The sequence below is a fragment of the Macaca fascicularis genome, chromosome 11 (assembly GCF_037993035.2).
Source record: "Macaca fascicularis isolate 582-1 chromosome 11, T2T-MFA8v1.1".
NCBI lineage: Eukaryota > Metazoa > Chordata > Mammalia > Primates > Cercopithecidae > Macaca > Macaca fascicularis.
The window spans coordinates 107,652,175-107,671,518 of record NC_088385.1 but is presented as its reverse complement, the minus strand read 5'-3'; the positions used below and the strand labels follow the sequence as shown (position 1 = coordinate 107,671,518).

General features: G+C 35.7%; 1 protein-coding gene across 8 annotated transcripts in view; it reads right to left on the bottom strand.

The window, feature by feature from the left end:
* Window positions 1–7,604: 7,604 nt before the first annotated feature.
* The window catches only part of GAS2L3 (growth arrest specific 2 like 3), a 52,894-nt gene continuing 41,154 nt past the window's right edge, over window positions 7,605–19,344 (bottom strand). For 6 of the 8 annotated variants that reach the window (XM_015431427.4, XM_005571994.5, XM_045365762.3 and 3 more), the window contains 4 exons: window positions 16,160–16,223; window positions 15,396–15,534; window positions 11,603–11,710; window positions 8,779–10,137 (listed from right to left, as the gene is read on the bottom strand). In XM_015431427.4, the coding sequence (XP_015286913.3) occupies window positions 8,809–10,137; window positions 11,603–11,710; window positions 15,396–15,534; window positions 16,160–16,223 (1,640 nt within the window). In that variant the 3' untranslated portion in view covers window positions 8,779–8,808. Of the gene's footprint in view, window positions 7,746–8,778; window positions 10,138–11,602; window positions 11,711–15,395; window positions 15,535–16,159; window positions 16,224–19,344 lie in introns of those variants that run through there. The other 2 variants (XM_074007591.1, XM_074007592.1) reach the window with 2 other exon arrangements.

Sequence of the window (19,344 nt, the reverse complement as noted above, 5' to 3'; positions counted from 1 at the left end):
TGCGCAATCGACTATGACCCTCTCACGTGGACCCCCTTAGAGTTGTGAGCCCTTAAAAGGGAAGGAATTGCTCACCTGGGGAGCTCGGTTGTTGGAGACGAGTCTTGCTGAAGCTCCCAGCCGAATAAAGCTTTTCCTTCTTTAAGTTGGTGTCTGAGGGGTTTTGTCTGCAGCTTGTCCTGCTACAAGATTACTTGTCTCTAGAGTCCTAGACTTCTGAATGATTCTAATTCCAGCTTCTGTAAGACTCAGTGTACACATATTTCTGGGTTGCTACTGGATTCTTGTTATCCTTTTGGTTGCATGTATTCATAAACCAACACACTATTCAAGAAAGCTAAAGGGACTCTCTGCTTCTTGCAACCATAAGAGCTGAAATAAACACACTAGATCTTTCTAGAATGTCTTTGGGTCTCTTGGGCTAGAGGCCAGCCAGGTGGATGCAAAGGTCTGGAAGGTGTTCTGTGATTCATAGCAATGTATTTTACAGAACAAGTTTCCTCTGTCATCTGCTGGAGCAGCGGGACAAGACACAAACGTTGAATCACAGGGAGCACCTGCTCAAAGCTGTGGTCCTCTTATGTAATTGAAATGGCTGTAGGGAGACCAGCCCATCACACAGGAAGCTGGTTTGAGATTTCATCTCTGTTATCATGGTTTATTTGTTAAGACCGAGGTAGAGCTTAGTGGAGGGAGCAGGGTGGAATCAATCCCTAGTGGCACAGGAAATATTTTAGAGAGTTAGAAAAGCATTCTTGTATTAGAGATGTGAGTTTATTTTTAAACTAATGGCTTACCCAGAGAAAGCTCAGATTTCGTGTTTTCAGTCACTGGTTTAGGACTTGATTCTCACTATTGTATTTTCTGAGTAACCACTCTTAGCAGTAAATGACTCTTGTTCTTGAGGCAGAGACACAAATATCAGTTTCTTTTTTCATTTTTAATTTTTATGGGCTCCCAATCTGAAGCAATATGGGAAAACACAAGCTGTTCTCATAGAGGTATTTTATCCCATGAGTGAAATATATCACAAAGAAAGAAGTGAGTAGGCTACAGTCAAAAAGAACATCACATTAAAAAAAAAAAAAAAGGCAACGCTGGAATGAAGCTTGTAATCACTTTAAGAGCAGTAATTGGGCTTATCGCAATATCCCTAGCACCTAACTTAGTGTCTGAGCAGACACTTGATATCAGAGTAGATTCTCAGAGAGCTTGTTTGCTAAATGAGCAAATGAATGATGTCTTACTGCATTGTGGCCAAGTAGACTGCTTTAGAACCAATCATAAATACAGATAATAAAAGGAATCTACTGTGCTAGACTCAGTACATCGAGGACCTGTTGAAGGGGCTAGCACCTGGGATGACTCCCATCACGCCCTGGGATGACTACCTCGATTATTTTGACTTTATTCTGCTGCTCAGAGATTGGTTTTAAAGAAATAAAACTAACAGATTGAGTTTCCTCCTCTGTTCCCTGTGAGGATTAACTTGGGTGGTGGCAGGACCCTTGCTAGTCTATGTCAGTGTTATGCTCTGAGTAGCCTCTCACGACCCTGAAAATAAATATTTTAAAATTTAAAAAACCTAGACAATAAATTGGGACGTTTCCAACATCTTTCTTCTGTAAAAATACTACAATCTCTAGATGTTAATGCAACAAAAGAAATCCGTAACTTTAAGGCCTCTCATAACTGCCCTCTTTTCCTCCTCCCTCCTCTCCTCTCTAAAAGTAAAACAGGTTATGTCTGCTGGCCTCTTCAAACTCCACCATGCCATTTTCTCAGGGAAACTCCCTGCACTGTAGGTGGGTCAACAAAATCAAGCTAGAGGTTCTCTTTACACATATTGATGGCTTATTTCTTATCAGTAAAAGTACATTTCCTTCCTTCCTTCCACAAACATCTGGGCACTGTGCTAAACACAGGGGGTGCAACTGTGAACAAGTGAGACAGTTCCCATTCTAGGTTTGGTGAGAGATTTAGATAATGGGAAATTAGTGTTAGATGCAATGCAATGATGAAAAAAATGTAAGGTTGGAGGCACCCAACCCAAGCTTGGAGGGTCTGGAGGCTTCTGAGTAAGTGATATTTAAGCTGAGACATGAAGGATAACTGTGCCAGGTGAAGAGTTGGGATGGGGGAAAATAATGGGTAAAGTCAAAGGAAAAATGACTGGCTCCTATCCGCTGGCATATCCCCTTAGGATTCCAAACTATTCTCACTTAACTTCCCCATTGAGCCTCATAGATTTCAAAGACTATAATTCTCAGCAGGGTTGATTTTTTTTCCCCCTTACCTGTAAGGATTCCTGGGGCTTCACGCACTCACACTTCAAAAGATACTTTTTCTGATGCTTAGGGTAAACAGAAACTACTGCAAATTGCTGTTTGAAGACACTTGCCTTCATTTAATTTCGGTGCTTGGGATTCAAATAAAAATTTTAGGCCGGGCGCGGTGGCTCAAGCCTGTAATCCCAGCACTTTGGGAGGCCGAGGCGGGCGGATCACGAGGTCAGGAGATCGAGACCATCCTGGCTAACACAGTGAAACCCCATCTCTACTAAAAAATACAAAAAACTAGCCGGGCGAGGTGGCGGGCGCCTGTAGTCCCAGCTACTCAGGAGGCTGAGGCAGGAGAATGGTGTAAACCCAGGAGGCGGAGCTTGCAGTGAGCAGAGATCTGGCCACTGCACTCCAACCTGGGCGACAGAGCGAGACTCTGTCTCAAAAAAAAAAAAATTTTTAAATGTCACATTTCACTCTCCTTCCAATACACACCACAGGTGAACCTATTATTCAACCATTAGTCATTAGACTCCGGCATGTCTAACATGGTGCAATGAATTATTAAAGGGATCTACATAATACAACTTTGTATCACATCTTCAAGGCTATGTGAGAGAAATTTACATTTTTTTTTTTCTTTTGGGCGAAGCATATGAAACCTGCTCAGTGGACAATCATTTATTTTTAAACGTTTTTTTTTTTTTTTTTTAAAGGAGGTTCTAGGGTTACTTACAGTAACTTTGATCAATGTCTATTTCCATTGCACTGTCAGAAAATTTATTTTAATTGCCAATACTGCATAAGCATTTTGTGCTAGATTTTTTTCTCGTTCATTTATCCACCAAATATTTACAGAGCACCTTTATCGTATTGTCCTGGGACTGAATGCAATATTTCACTGTTCCCAGAACAATGCTTTGTACACAGTGATTTATAAATATTAAACTAGAAGATATAAGAATATGCTAATCTCTAAATCTTCAAGTTTACAATATTTAATAAAGGGTAATTCAAAAACAAAGATTTTTCCAAGAAATAAAAAGCGAGAGGTGATATTCCAGATGTTTTTTAAATATGCTACATAAGTCCTATTTCTGGATATTAACATGGAGAACAACTCAACAACTTTGTGGAAAAGTATAAACAGCTTTAAAAAAATCATCCTTTAAATAAAATCCAATTAATCTATCCCAGTAGGTATTTTTAAATTGACTAACAACTTTCTTGAGCCTTAGTTTCCTCATCTGTAAAAAGGGAGTTCATTCATTTATTAACAAAGAGTTACTGAATGCCTACCAAGTGCCAGGGACTGGTTTGGGCTTTGGGAGCACAGTGGTAAACAAAACAGATGTAATTCTTACCTTCCTGGTGCTTACATTCTAATGATAATACCCATCTCATGGAATTGTTGGAAAGATTGCATATTATGTAATTACAAGTATTTTGTGACTTGCAAAGTGCTATATAAATCCAAGGTTCTTGAATATGACTTATTCCTCTATCTTCCAGAATAGAAATCAGTAGGTATTAATAAAAATGATGGTTTGAGTAGATTAACTAGAGTTTTAACACTGCCACATTTCACTACTAGAAGTCAACAGTCATACGCAACTCTAATTCATTCTATTCTATTTGTTCATTCCAATAATTTACCTAAAGTAATTTAAGAAAATCATATTAATGTATGATATGAAACACTAAAAGACTGCCCACAAGAGGTTAATAGATAACCTTTATTGAGCCCATATACGATGTAACAAGTACTGTGCTATTCCTGGCTGAATGCAGAAGAAATATTATGTAATAATGTTTTATCACTGCAGTTTCTCAAAACAAACCACTTCATCACCATATGTACTACTTTTAAGATAAGTCATCGTCTACAATGTTTTTAATGACTGTTATTTTATAGCTATACCAATATTAATATTCTATAATTAATATCCTTATAACCATATCTTTGCATGTACTATTTCCTCAAGTCTTACTGTGTTTTTCTACAAGAACAAAACAGTGTAAGAAAACAGCTTAAATTTAATAAAATGTGTGCCTTTATATTTTCAGACTTACTGGCACATTTTAAATATTTTCCCAGGCTGGGCACGGTGGCTCACGCCTGTAATCCTAGCACTTTGGGAGGCCGAGGTGGGTGGATTGCTTGAGCTCAGGAGTTCGAGACCAGCCTGGGCAACATGGTGAAACCCCATCTCTACTAAAACACAAAAAATTAGCCAGGCGTGACGGCACACGCCTCTAACCCCAGCTACTGGGGAGGCTGAGACAGGAGAATCACTTGAACCTGGGGAGTAGAGGTTGCAGTGAGCCGAGATTGTGCCATCGCACTCCAGCCTGGGTGACAGAGCTAGACTCCGTCTCAATAACAATAAATAAATAAATAAATAAATAAATAAATAACTTTCCCAATGTTACCCAAAATTTCATAAAATGAATTTTAGGTTATAAAATTTTACATTCACAAAGGGTTAGGAAAATATAATTAAAATTTTGTCTAAGCTGTTTTTCTTTCCTTTTTTGGAAATGTCACAAGAAATATATATGGAATTAACTGCTTTTTATAATTGCTCTGGTCATGAATGTAGGAAAAAGATGAGTATGCAAGAATATATTCACTGTATCAAAGTGTGAAATTAAAACAGGATTACAGGAATTGAAAATTGGAAATTCCTACTATCAGTCATCTTTGGTGAACATGATGCTTGTATGATCTATAGAATTCTACCTTGATAACCAACAAATTATCTCTATTATCTCAAAGATTATTAAACGTTGAGTCTGGTCTTTCTGGAACAAACATCCAGCATATACAGCAACTTGGGGAAGAAATACTGTTGATTAATGACAAAGCCTTATAATCTCCTGGGTGCAGTGAAATAAATTCCACAAATATAAAGAAAGCATTTTAAATAGTATTCTTCTCAAATTATGAATGCTTCCTATATGCAATTTCCAACATGAATTAAGTGATCAGAGTGTATTCAGAATACTCCAAAAAAGAAACTGAGACCTTGGTATATATGTTTAAATTTTAATACTCAAGAGAACAAACGTAAGTTAAAACAGTATACAAATACTGCTGGCATAAGAAAAGAATATACACAAATTTGGATTCAAATGGGGTCATTATGTGAACCTAACAGGTTGTTAGGATGTAAGAATACATCCTATTCTTACATGTAAGAATACATCCTATTCTTACATGTAAGAATACATCCTAACAACCTGTTGAAGCCTTTTAATAAAGTAACAGATTTTAAGTCAGATAGATATAAAAAGACTGAAGAAAGAGCAGTAATTTTTCCTTAAATTCTCTTATCCATAAAGAATGGCAAACTCCATATGGACAGTAAAGTCAGAGATTATCTAATTTATCAAGGCATTTTGAAGACATAAACGTTAAATACCTACGTTAAGCCCAAACAAGGTAAAAATAAGCGGCATTTCATTGTGCTCCAAAGTTTAATTTTACGTATCAGTCATGTTAACAAATTATAGCAAATAAAAATAAAAACATTTTCCATTTTTTTGAAAGTACACATCATTACTTCTCCCAGGTACTTCAGTAATTTAAGTTTAATACTCATTTCATTAAACATTAAACACAGAAAAGAATTTACAATATCTTGCACTATTAAGAAGAGATGGAAAGTTTTCCCAGCTTCAACAGTGTAAAAGCTGTTTTTAAATTGTGAAAATTATTAGAAACACTAGCTCTCTAGGAGAATTTCAAAATATATCTGAAGAAACGAATTGTCTTTCGGATATTGTTTATTCAAACAAAACTTTTCGACAGGCGTGATGGCTCATGCCTGTAATCCCAGCACTCTGGGAGGCCCAGGCAGGTGGATCACCTGCAGTCAGCAGTTCAAGATCAGCCTGACCGACATGGTGAAACTCCATCTCTACTGAAAATACAAAAAAAATTACCTGGGCCTGGTGGTGGATGCCTGTAACCCCAACCACTCAGGAGGCTAAGGCAGGAGAATCGCTTGAACCCAGGAGGCAGAGGTTGCAGTGAGCTGAGATTGTGCCACTGTACTCCAGTCTGGGCAACAAGAGCGAAACTCCATCTCAAAAAACAAAACAAAACAAAACAACACCAAAACAAAACAAAACCCACTTTTATTTTGGAAGGGTAAGCTACGTATAAATAAAAATTCATTCAACATGAATGTAATTGGAGAAATTCCCTACTGTTGAAAAATAGTAATGTATAAACTGACTTCCAATTATTCAAATAAACCTTTTTTTTTCTTTTTTCTTGAGATGGAGTCTCTCTGTCGCCCAGGCTGGAGTGCAGTGGTGCAATCTCAGCTCACTGCAACCTCCGTCTCCTGGGTTCAAGCGATTCTCCTGCCTCAGCCTCCTGAGTAGCTGGGATTACAGGCATGTGCCACCATGCCCAGCTAATTTTGTATTTTTAGTAGAGAAGAGGCTTCACCATGTTGGTCAGGCTGGTTTCGAACTCTTGACTTCGTGATCCACCCACCTTGGCTTCCCAAAATGCTGGGATTGCCCAACCTCAAATAAATAATTCTTTGGTTAATTCTGGAATTTTTGTCAGATGCCTGTGGGATACTTTTATTCCTGATCACATTCAACACAAACCTTAGTGTTTATATACTGTAAACAACATAAATTACATATTGTAAAATCTACTAGGATTCATAGGTTGACTACAATTCCATTTACATTTTGCTTTAAGTTCTAAAAGTTACTGATGAAGAAGTGTTATTTGGTTTTATAAGGGAATACTTGATAGAATTCTTCCTGTCTGAAAAGATGCATTAAATATTTCTGATCACTAAAAAGTAAAGCTTCTAGCACCTCTTGAACATTGACTTCACTTTCCAAAGATGTATCTATCATCTCTCTCAATGCCCAAGTCAACAGTTGAGCTAAACCAAGTATTTGGTGACTGTCTCTTTAAAGAAGAGAAGCATCAGTTCTCCCTTGCACTCATCTTTGCCTGCACACATCTTTGTTTTTTATCTGTACTCTTCAGGCAAAAGATCACTTATCTTTATGGAAAGTTTTCTTGCTTTGTAATCTATAGAACATTAGTAGCCAGCTTAAAATGCTTACTCTATGATTGTACATTTGTGTAAACTATTATATTTTTCTTTAGAAAACACATTTTAGTTTAAAACAGAGAAACACAAACCTGAATACTGAATAACCTATAACTGACAATACTGTAAAGTTATTAAAAACACTCTTAAAACTTCTCAAAGTACATTAACAATTTTTAAATAGTCACCATTCCTTAAAAATAAATTATTTACAAGTATCACCTTAGGTCGATGGAGTTTATGCAGTCATTACATGATCAGGATATGCCTCTTGAGGGTGTGTGCCTACAGTGCAGAAAACCTTGAACATATCTTGTCTACTTGCCATTGGAAAACTGAAGGCAGCATAACTTTATTAAAGAAAATTAACCTAGTTGGAAGAAATTAATTAAAATTGGTATTATGCTATCTAGAGAAAAATTCTTTAATTTTTTAAAGAATTTTTCATGGTAGAATGTCATGATACAATTTTTACATAGCATAACAATTATTTCAGTATCATCTTAATTTTAAAGTTGTTAAAACATAATTCTGATGTTTCACATTATTGTAATGTAAAATGTCAGATTTGCACTTATAGGAAATTACATTATAAAAATTATTTTTAATATGCTAAAAGCTACTAAACCAGTTTCCCGTCACATTGCACAACATGTGAAATATAAGGTGTCTAAGTTTTTATAGATAATATAAAAAATTGTTAACGTTTGTTTATACTTCAGTAAGTTAATTTGCTGTTTTTTTGTGTTTTTTTTTTTTTTACCAAAAATATTGCTGACAAAATATTACCAATGTAAATATAAGCCACGTGAAACAATCAGTTCCTTCCGATTTGGAAAGCTTAAAAAAAATAAATAATAAGAATTCTGCCTAACACAGAGTAATGCCAAGCTAGTCAGCAGCAGTCATGACTTAGTATTGTTGGATCAGGCAATTCTGATCAGAACATTAAATTAGATGCCTTTTGTGGGACAAGTGCCAAACCGTTGTTTTTTTTTGTTTTGTTTGTTTTTAAACCAAAATGCAATGACCTAATAGTAAGAGCACCATCGTTGATATTAGCAGGTATATGAACTCCATATTTAATACATATTCAAAAATAGAGCAACTATTGTTAAAATTCTTGTAGTGTTAAGTAACTTTTACATTTCCTGCAACAGGCAGATGTTAACAAAGATGCTATAGACTGAAAATCATATACATGTCTCTTATTAATAAAAACCTTGCAGTGATTTTACAACTGTTTGCTTCAGAAGGGCTCCTTCTGAATTCAGACATGTGAATTCTGATGAACCCTTTCCTCATCCCAACCTCCATCCTCACTATCCTTAGTGTCTGCACCTATTTACACAGACACAAACAGGAGAAACTTTTAAGATGTGAAGCTGACACATTCACTCTTCTTTTTCTCTTTTTTTATAATGACTATGTATTTATTTTCTAGGTTTCTTACTTCCGGTCATGACGAAATAATGGTCATCATCTTCCTTTTTCTTTGCAGTAGGTTTTTTATCTCCACTATCTGCATCCTTAACAGATAAGGGTGGTTTCCTGGTTGAAGCTGGGGTTTTGCCACTTTTGGGAGGCCCTTTAGTTGAATGCTGGCCCTTAGCGACAGTCTGTGCTGCCTTCGGCGCAGTTTGTGTTTTGGTAGAAGACTGGGGAAGGCTCACGATGGACAGTGGGGTTCGGCCAGGAGACTTCGAGGAGCTGGGTTCTGTCTTCTGAAAAGTACTTTTATTCTGAGGCTGCTTTTTGGTAACTGAAACTATATTCTTATCTTTTGATTTCTGTGTAGCTTTTCCAGGAGAAACTGAGGACACGGAAACTGGCTGATTTAAATTCAAGGCCGATTTAAGTTTCTGTGCTGGGACTGGCCTTGCTTGTGGGGCACCATCGGATGGTTGAGACTGTGTTCCTAGACCCGTGGCTATGTTTTTGGAACTGGATTTTGTCATTTTTGCAGAGGACTGGAAAGAAGGTTTAGGTCTTACAGGTGTATTTGCTTTAGGTAGCTTAGGACACTTTGAGGATGAATTTGAATGTGCAGCTAAGTGAAATACTGCACTATCTCTGGAAGAAATATGATTATGTTTCAAATACTTAGGTTGAGTTTTTCCAGAACACTTATTTGGCAAAAGTGTGGACTCAGGCAGATCTGTTGAATTCTGGGCTGGAATAACCTTGGCCTTAGGGGTACTGGGGGATGCAATACATTTTCTTGGTGACTCAGATATACAAGGTGCAGTTCTTGGTAAAGCTGGTGAAGAAGTATTTTTACCTACTGGATTTAATGAAGCAAGTGAAGATGATGCATTGTTTGAAGGAGGCTGCGGTTTCTTTGTTATGCCTCTTGAAGACTTGAGCTTGGGATGAGATGATGCTGCGGGAGAATTTGGCAATTTAGAACAGACTGACATAGGGCCCAGATTACCTCCTTTCAGTGAAGATGGTGGTACCAATGCACCTGGTGGACGTCCCTGTTTTTCCTTGCTTTTTGGAATACGAACTGGCATGCTGGGTTTTGAATTTTGTTTCTGAAACATGTTAACTGCTGACAAAGGATTCATTTCAGGAGGCTGAGGTGTTCTGGCGGGCGAATCAGGTACACTTTCATTAGAAACTCCTTTTTGAAATGCTAAAATTTTTTGTTCCAGTGTGGCAAACTGTAATATTCGACAGGGGTCATATTTAAGCAAAAATCCTTGAAGAGTATCCCAGCCTCCACCAACGCGAACCATGACATGTTTTCCATGAAGCATCTGCCCCCAAAAGGAAAATAAAAAGTAAAGCTGTAATACTGTGAGATTTACAGTTACAATTCATTAGCAGTTACAATATGTGATGTCTGTGATCTATGAAATTCAGAGCATTTGCCAACAGCCTCACTACAAATTGACAGTTTCTTTCTCGTTATTAATATAATAAATTTAACTCACATCGAATTATGCAACTAACGATACAAAATCTTCCTATTTGTGGGCCGGGCGCGGTGGCTCACGCCTGTAATCCCAGCACTTTGGGAGGCCGAGGAGGACGGATCATGAGGTCAGGAGATCGAGACGATCCTGGCTAACAAGGTGAAACCCCGTCTCTACTAAAAATACAAAAAATTAGCTGGGCGTGGTGGCGGGCGCCTGTAGTCCCAGCTACTCGGGAGGCTGAGGCAGGAGAATGGCGTGAATCCGGGAGGCAGAGCTTGCAGTGAGCCAAGATCGCGCCACTGCACTCCAGCCTGGGCGACAGAGCGAGACTCTGTCTCAAAAAAAAAAAAAATCTTCCTATTTGTAAGAAAGGTATTTACATATAACTTGCATCCTAAAAATAAGATATCCTGGCTCTGCCAATATATCTCAAGTTGGGTTTTAGGGCCCTGTCCATTCAGCAGGCAAATCTGCACAACTGTATGAGATTACCCACAAATTTTAACTCTAAGTCCTATGCTCTGTGTACTACCACATCATACTGCTTTAAAACAGAAAGCTAATTAAAAGAAAATGCATGTAAATGTTTCTGTATGAGCTAGGTGGGGCTGAGGACGTAATAATAATACGTGAAATAGAAGAAAATATGGATGGTGAAATTATATTTTTAAATACTTTTATATTATTTTCCTAAATTGGAAATAAGCCAGCTTCTGTATGAGAAGTGGAAAGGATGATGAACAGGTGAAATTTCAATCTCCTTACCAGCAAAAGGAACAATTAATCAACTGTAGATAGGACAAAGGAGGGAAATGAAAATATGTATCAGCATACTGGTATACATACTGATTCTGTGTCAATGAGAAAAATATTTTCTGTTTAATGTCCAAGGCTTGTATTATTATAAACTGTACAGTTCTTTTTTTTTTTTTTTTTACTATGGATACTCAATCTTATTAGATGCTTTGTTTTTTCTTCTTATGATGGAAAATTCCTTTTTCTAAGAAAATTTGAGAAATAAGTTCCTTGAGGTATACAAGGATTTTTCCCCTATTATATTCACTGTCTAAATAATCTTAGCTATCCTGAAGTTAGTTGTTTGCTGTGTGATGAGTGTTTACCTAAATTCATCATATACTCATGAAAGAAATTACTCCATTTTCCTTGTACAGTGAAATCCTTCCATTAATAGCATCTTTTCCAATGTTTTTAAAAGTAAAAGGGGAGCAAAAGGTTAGTGAAACAATAAGTCCAATTTCAAAACAGTATTTATGTGTAAATAAAATGTAAATAATGGACTTACTCTTATAAAGAGTATTTTATCCCCTAGTCGGTACCGTCCTTCAGACAAATACTCAATAGAAAATCGATGAGAACAACTACAAGGAGGATCCTCAGCAATATGTTTAACCTAAGATGATGAATAAATAAAATTTAGTGCTTGTTATAAAAAGCATTTTGTTTAAAGTGCAATATTATTTGATAGCCAAGGAAAACCAAACTTAAAAATAAAAATTCTAGGTTCAACGATGTAATCGCTTCTCCTGTGCTTGTTAACAAATATTGAGATTAGACACTGCTAATCTAACATAAAAGCCACAATCTTCCCAGCACGACTTTGTGGTAAAGAAATTCTTATTTTCCCTAGTTTTACCAAAGAGGTTAAACTTGCCTGAGATCATACAGCTAGTAAGTAGCGGAGCCAGGTTTCAGATCCAAACAGCCTAGCTGGTGTCTCTCTGTCTCTCTCTCTCTCTCTCTTCTATTTTTCTCTCCCTCCCTCCCTCCCTCCCACCCACCCTTCATCTTCGAACACATAACACAGTGAGGTCAATTAACACATTTGTTGAGTTTTGGGAAACATATGAGTTCGTTACTAAGCTTACCTTTGTTTTAAGCCCTGAGTTAATAATACATGTCAAATCAAAGACAGGCCAGTCAGATAAAGGCTAAGTAGGAATTTTCACTTGTCCCTTAACAGTGTGCTAAACTAATATTGTGGGGGAAATATCTAGATTTGCTCAAATTTATTATTAAAATTGGCAGAAACATATTCACATCTATTCTCTCAAGACTGGGTAAAATTCTTAAAATTTTCAATTCAAGGTGCATTTCTCTAAAAGTGCTCTGTTTCAATAGCCTGCTAAGGAAATAGGAGTTGGCATGGGGGAACTCTACTTCAGCCAGTCAAGAAGCTTACAGAATTTTTTATTATTATAAATATGTTTAAATAGTAGAACTGCAGTAAATATAAAAACAAATTTAAGAATTATATATTCAAAACAGGGAAATATAAATATATTAAGTAAAGATACTTGTTGAAATATCTATGACTGAAAAAAGTCACACATCAGCCACTGTGGAAAATATTTGGCTTTTCCTAAAATTATGTTTTTGAAAAAGGAAGGTCATGAATGTTTTTTTCAATTACTGCCACACACAATTTATCAAAACGAATTCATATAACTAAACTTAGGCATGATATTAAAGAGAGTCTCTTTAGATATGCCTAATTTAGCTGAGCACCAATAGAAATTTATATGATTGTCTTAAATATCTACCTAAATCTAATGAACACTTGTGGATTCACTAGGGCCTGATAAGAAAGGTCCAGAATTTATTTTCCTGTATCATATATTTAACAAAATAATGTGCTTATAAACAAATAGAACTGATTTTCATAAGTCACCCAATCAAGTTTATCTTGTTCATATGCACACGTGCACATGTGCATCTACGTTCATACAGACACACACATCATGCGCATAAAATGGTGAAAAATAAACTGAACTCTGGGAAAGGGCTTACAGTTATTAGAACCATGTTGATACATTAGTTAACCAAAGTAATCTGAAAGGAGATATATCTTCTAGTCACCACTTTCTGTCTGTAAAAATTTCCTAAGTATACAGAATTGCAGTTGTATATTTTGTAACAGGACCCTAAATCATGAATCAGATAATAATTGTTCCTTATTTTCAACAAAGATATCTGTAGATCATGTATTTACAGGTAGACATTGAATGTATTCATATAGCACATATATATTTAGAGAAATGTTTCTTTTTAATTTTCATAACAAGAATGTAGATATAAGAAGGCATATCTTTTCCTTGTTTAAGATACCTGAAGCTCACTTATATTGAGCAGTACAAATCAGCACTAACCCACAATCAGAACAAGGCATGAGCCTAAAAGAAATAAGAGCTGTAGGTAAGAAATGATTTCTTCTGATTTTATTACATAATTTACATCATAATACTGAAGGAAATAGCTAAGGAAATAAAAATAATCTACAAAGGTACTATATTACTATTATTTTCATTCTCATTTCTGTACAGTTTGTATATACATATTTTACACAAAATAAATGTTTCTTGTTGCTACATATTCTTCATAATGATCACAATGATTATCCTGTTAAGATTATGAATCCTAATTTGCCAAACCGTTGCCCTATTTGAGGGCATTTACATTGCTTTCAATTTTTCACCATTCTAAGTCCTAATGCAATAAACACTTTCATTTATGCTACATTTTCCCTCTTCAACTACAATAAAAATGAAAAAGTAATATTTTTGTAGCTCTTAATATTTGTCCATTTCTTTTTCAAAAGTTTACGTCATTTTCCATTGCCAACAGTAAACCCTAAATACAGTTTACTAGAATTTAAAAGCACCAGGCTTCATAATTTTAAAAAATCTTGCTAATGGGACAAATGGCAAATGGTATTTCATAGCTGTTATAATCTGATTTCCTCAATTATCAGCAAGTTTCGACACTGTGCTATCTTCCTGTGTGAACACAGACCTTGCCCACTTATTTACTACAATGATTTTCTTATCAAACTGTGTAAGGTCTTTATATAATAGGGAAATGAAAACACTGTATTTTCCACTTGATACAAATATTTTTCCAATGTTTCCTTTTTATTTAATTATCATTCTTTAAGGTTACATGAGTTTTAAATTTTATTTTCTACCTACTGCATTCTTTCTGCTTCCCATATTGATATTGACAATTATTATATATATTATATATATATAATATATATACACACACACACATCAATAGCATAATGTAGGTAGATACTCTGGCCGGATAAAAGAGTTGTTCATTCTGACATGTTCTTAATCTGTCTTGCAAGGTTATCTGATAGTTTTACTATAGACTTTTATTACATTAAACAAAACAATCAAGGCAATACTTTTAAAATGTTTATTAGTAATGATTTATTCATTATTTCTTAATTTTGTGTATTTCACACTTGCATAAAATGCTACAGTCCAAACAACAGTCTAAGCAGAAAATGTTCATGCTCAGTTCACCTTCATGGTTCACACTGTAGTCACTGTAGAAGACCCACAACCCAAGGAAGAGCAATTCTATTAACTTCTACCTAATGAACAGATAAAGTTAAGAAGACTATCCAGTTGTAACTTATCATCTAATAAGTTCGGATATATTCTGGAGGAGAGAATTCTCAAAAAAAATATAAAAACCCATCAATATTCCCTCCCAACTTTCCCTCCTCCTGTATTCTCCATCTACTGAGAGAAACCTTGGAAATCACCCTAGATTCTCTTTCTCACACAATCAGTCACTAATTCCTGTCAATTCTTCTAACAATTCCTCCTAAATATGTCTTATATTTGTTCCTTTTGCTTCATCCCCATTACTGCTGCTCAAGTTCAAGCTCTCATCTTATGCCTGGATTATTACCATAAAACCAATATCACCTCTACATGACCATGAGAATATTCCTTATAATTTGCAAATCAGATTACAATACTACCAGACTGAAAAAAGAATCAATGAATTCTTGTGGCCTATAGTGCTCTTCATGATGAGTTCCAATCAATTTGCCCCACCACTCCTCAACTACGCATTTATTCCTCATCATACACACGCAATAACAAATCACCTTTAAAATATAATGCCCTGAATTCATCAGAGAATGGAGAATAATACTGGTTTATATTCCGAATAAGAAATACTTGCTTTTAAAAATAGCATCACCTGTAGCAAACTAGAAGTGCTTAAAACTATGAGACTTCAAGGTATCATGGTCAAAAGAAAGTGTGGCAACTACTTACAGCTTCATGTAGCTCTTCATGCTGACAGCACGATTTTGGAATGATGATGGAATCTTCAGGCCCAGAAGTATTAAGCAAGGTCTCTTCTAACTCAATTTCTTTCTCAAATTTTACTAACACTGGTGGCTCAACCCCATATCTGAAAACCAACCAGGAGATCTGATTATTCAAGCAAAGTTGACCCAGGTACTTGCCTGCACATCAAGATAGATTTTCTTTCTGAAGTAAAGTCTATATGCTCCTTTTCTACCAATTGTTTCACTGGGATATTTGAAAATGCTGTTTAATGTATCATAGATTGCAAAATATCTATATTATAATCCTCACATCATAGCACATATTTGGGTTGCAGGATGCTCCCAATATTCTACCTGGGATCCTGAAAGATGGCTTTCAAATCACCTGGTGAGTAAAGACAGAACTGAAGTAGGTATGGGGGACACCGCGCCTTGGCCTTCTGCCAGATCCTCTCTGTGTTCAGAGGACTTGCTTTGACTTCAACTGCCTTAGACTACATGCTCTTACCCTATCCTTAATCTAAAAAATTGAACAGTAAATGCAGTTTAACAGTAAATGAAGACAAGCTATATTGAGAACTCAGATGTTTACATATGCTCATGCAAACAGAACAAAGTTGATAAAGAAACAAAAAATAGCAAATTAATTTAAAGCAATTTTTTAATTTATAGAAAATAGAGTTCTAAAATTCAGTAGATTTAAAATGTTTATAACATTGAAATTCTGAAATATGGTGAAATACATACCTTGACACAATTCGACCAATTTCAAGAAGACAAAGATACACCTGTCTTGGATCTTTGTGCAAAACTGTGGAAAATAAAACCACTTATTTTATACAGCAAAATTAAGTATGGAAACATATTTCTAGCATGGAAGAAGAGAGTTAAATTAAAAAAAAAATAATGAAGACAGTGGGTTTACTAGTTCAGAAAAAATAAAGAAAAGGCACTTTTATTTTTTCTACTTATTATCTTCGACAAATTAGTTTAAAAAAAAAACCAGCTAACAAGAACAGAATGAAAAATTACCATGGACCTTTATTTGTGCAGCATTTAAAGTCTAAAAAATTGAGGGCTTAGTAACATTGCTTATGTTTCAGATCTTTCAACAAGAGATACCATTAAAAGATATATAATACCTCAATTTTATTTTAAGCTATCTTTAGCATTGAATCATGTGTTAATACCTTTCTCAAACTCTTACAAAGAGGAGAGAAAGTACTTCCTAACTCATTCTAGGATGACAGCATTACCCTGATACCAAAGGTAGCCAGATGAAGACATCATAAGAAAACGAAAACCCAGTATGTCTTATGAATATAGATACAAAAATCCTCAAAGAAATACTGGCAAACCAAATCCAGCAGCATATTAAAGGATTATATACCATGCAAGTGTCATTTATGCCAGAAATAGTTCAATATAAGAAAATCAACCAATGCAATATACTATTAGCAGAGTAAAGAAAAAACACACACAATTATCTTATCTCAAGAGACAAAGAACCACTTCACAAAATCCAACCATTTCATGATTAAAAAAAAAAAAAACAGACTGAACAAACCAGGAAAAAAAGGAAAGTTTCTCAATCTGATAAAGGGCATCTAGGAAAAACCCACAGTCATTATCTTTCTTAAAGGTAAAAAACTGTAAGTCTCCCTCTCAAGACCAGGAAAAGACAAGGACGTCCACTGTTATTATTTCTATTCAGCATTGTATTGGAGGTTGTAGCCATGACATTTATGCAAGAAAAATAAATAAATCGTATCTGGACTTGAAAGGAAGAAGGAAAACTACATCTATTAACAGATAACATAGGCCAGACATGGTGGCTCACACCTATAATACTACTAGCACTTTGGGAGACTGAGGCGGGAAGATTGCTTGAGGCTAGGAGTTTGAAATCAGCCTGGGCAACAAAGTGAGACTCTGTCTCTACAATTTTCTTTTTTTTTTTTTTAATTAGCCAGGCATAGTGGCACACACTTGTAATCCCAGATACTCAAGAGGCCGAGGCAGGAGGATGAATTGAATCCATGAGTTCAAGACTACAGTGAGCTATTATCATGCCACTTATACTCCAGTCCTGGGTGACCGAGTGAGACCCTGTCTCAAAAAACAAAGCAACAAAAACTAAACAAAAAAACAAAAAACAGGTAACGTAATCCTATGTATAGAAGAAAACCCTGAAGAATCTACAAAATAACTGTTAGAGCTAATAAGCAAGTTCAGCAAAGTTGTGGGAGATAACATCAACACACAAAAATTAGTTGCATACACTAGAAATGAACAGTATGAAAATGAAATGAAGAAAATAATTCCACTTAAAATGGCTTCAAAAAGAACAAAGTACTTGGAAGTAAACCTAATCACAGAATTGTAACACTTATACACTGAAAACTACAAAACACTGTTGAATGAAATTTTAAGATTATAAATAGAGACATCTCATGTTCATGGATTGGAAGACAATTTGTTAAGACAGCAACATTCCCCCAATCGACCTGCAGATTCAGTGTAATCCTTATCAAAATTACAACAGCCCTTTTTTTTCCCAGAAATGGAAAAGCTGATGATCCAATTAATATGGGACTCCAAAGGCACAGAAAAGCCTAACCAATCTAGAAAAAGAACAAAGTTGGAGACTCACACCTCCCAATTTCAAAACTTACTATAAGCTACAGTAATCAAGACAGTGTATCACTGGCATAGGGATAAATGTACAGATCAATGGAATGGAAATGAGTGTCCAGAAATAAACCCATACATTTATGTACAATTAATTTCAACAAGATGCTAAGACAATTCAATAAGGAGAGAACAGGTTTTTCAACAAACTGTGTTGGCACAACTGGACATCTATATGCAAAAGAATGAATTTGAACCCCTACCTCCCACCATATACAAAAACTAACTCAAAATAGATCAATGACCTAAAACTAAGAGGCAGCAACTGTAACATTTATAGAAGAAAATATAGGTTAAAAATATGTATGACTTTAATTAGGCAACGGATTTTTAGATGACCAAAAGTATGAATAAGCAAAAAAAAAAAAAAATAGATAAACGTCACCAAAATTTAAAATTTGCATATATCAAAGGACACTATCAAGAAAGTAAAAAAATAACCCAAAGGCTAGGAGAAAATATTTACAAATCCTATCTAATATGCCCTAGTATCTAGAATATATAAAGAATTCTTGCAAGCTCACAAAAAGGGTAAATGACCCAATTGTTTAAATAGGCAAAGGATTTGAATAGACAGTCTCCAAAGAAGTTATACAAGTGGTTAACAAGCATATAAAAAGATGTTCAATGTCCTTAGGGAAATGCAAATCAAAACCACAACAAAATACTGCTTCACACCCACTAGCATGGTTATAATAAAAAAAAAAAACAGGCAATAACAAGTATTGACAAAGATGTGGAGAAATTGGAACACATGGGCACTGCTGGTGGAAATGTAAAATGGTCCAGCCACTTTGAAAATAGCTCCTCAAAAAGATAGACAGAGTTACCATATGACCTAGAAATTCCACTCCTAGGCATATATCTGAAAGAATTAAAAAATATGTTTACAGCCGGGCGCAGTGGCTCACGCCTGTAATTCCAGCACTTTGGAAGTTCAAGGTGGGCGGATCACAAGGTCAGGAGATCGAGACGATCCCGGCTAACGCGGTAAAACCCCGTCTCTATTAAAAAATACAAAAAATTAGCTGGGCATGGTAGCGGGTGCCTGTAGTCCCAACTACTCGGGAGGCTGAGGCAGGAGAATGGCATGAACCCGGGAGGCAGAGCTTGCAGTGAGTCGAGATTGTGCCACTGCACTCCAGCCTGGGTGACAGAGCAAGACTCTTGTCTCAAAAAAAAGATATTTACGTCAAAATTTGTACACAAATGTTCAGAGCAACATTATTCACAATAGCCAA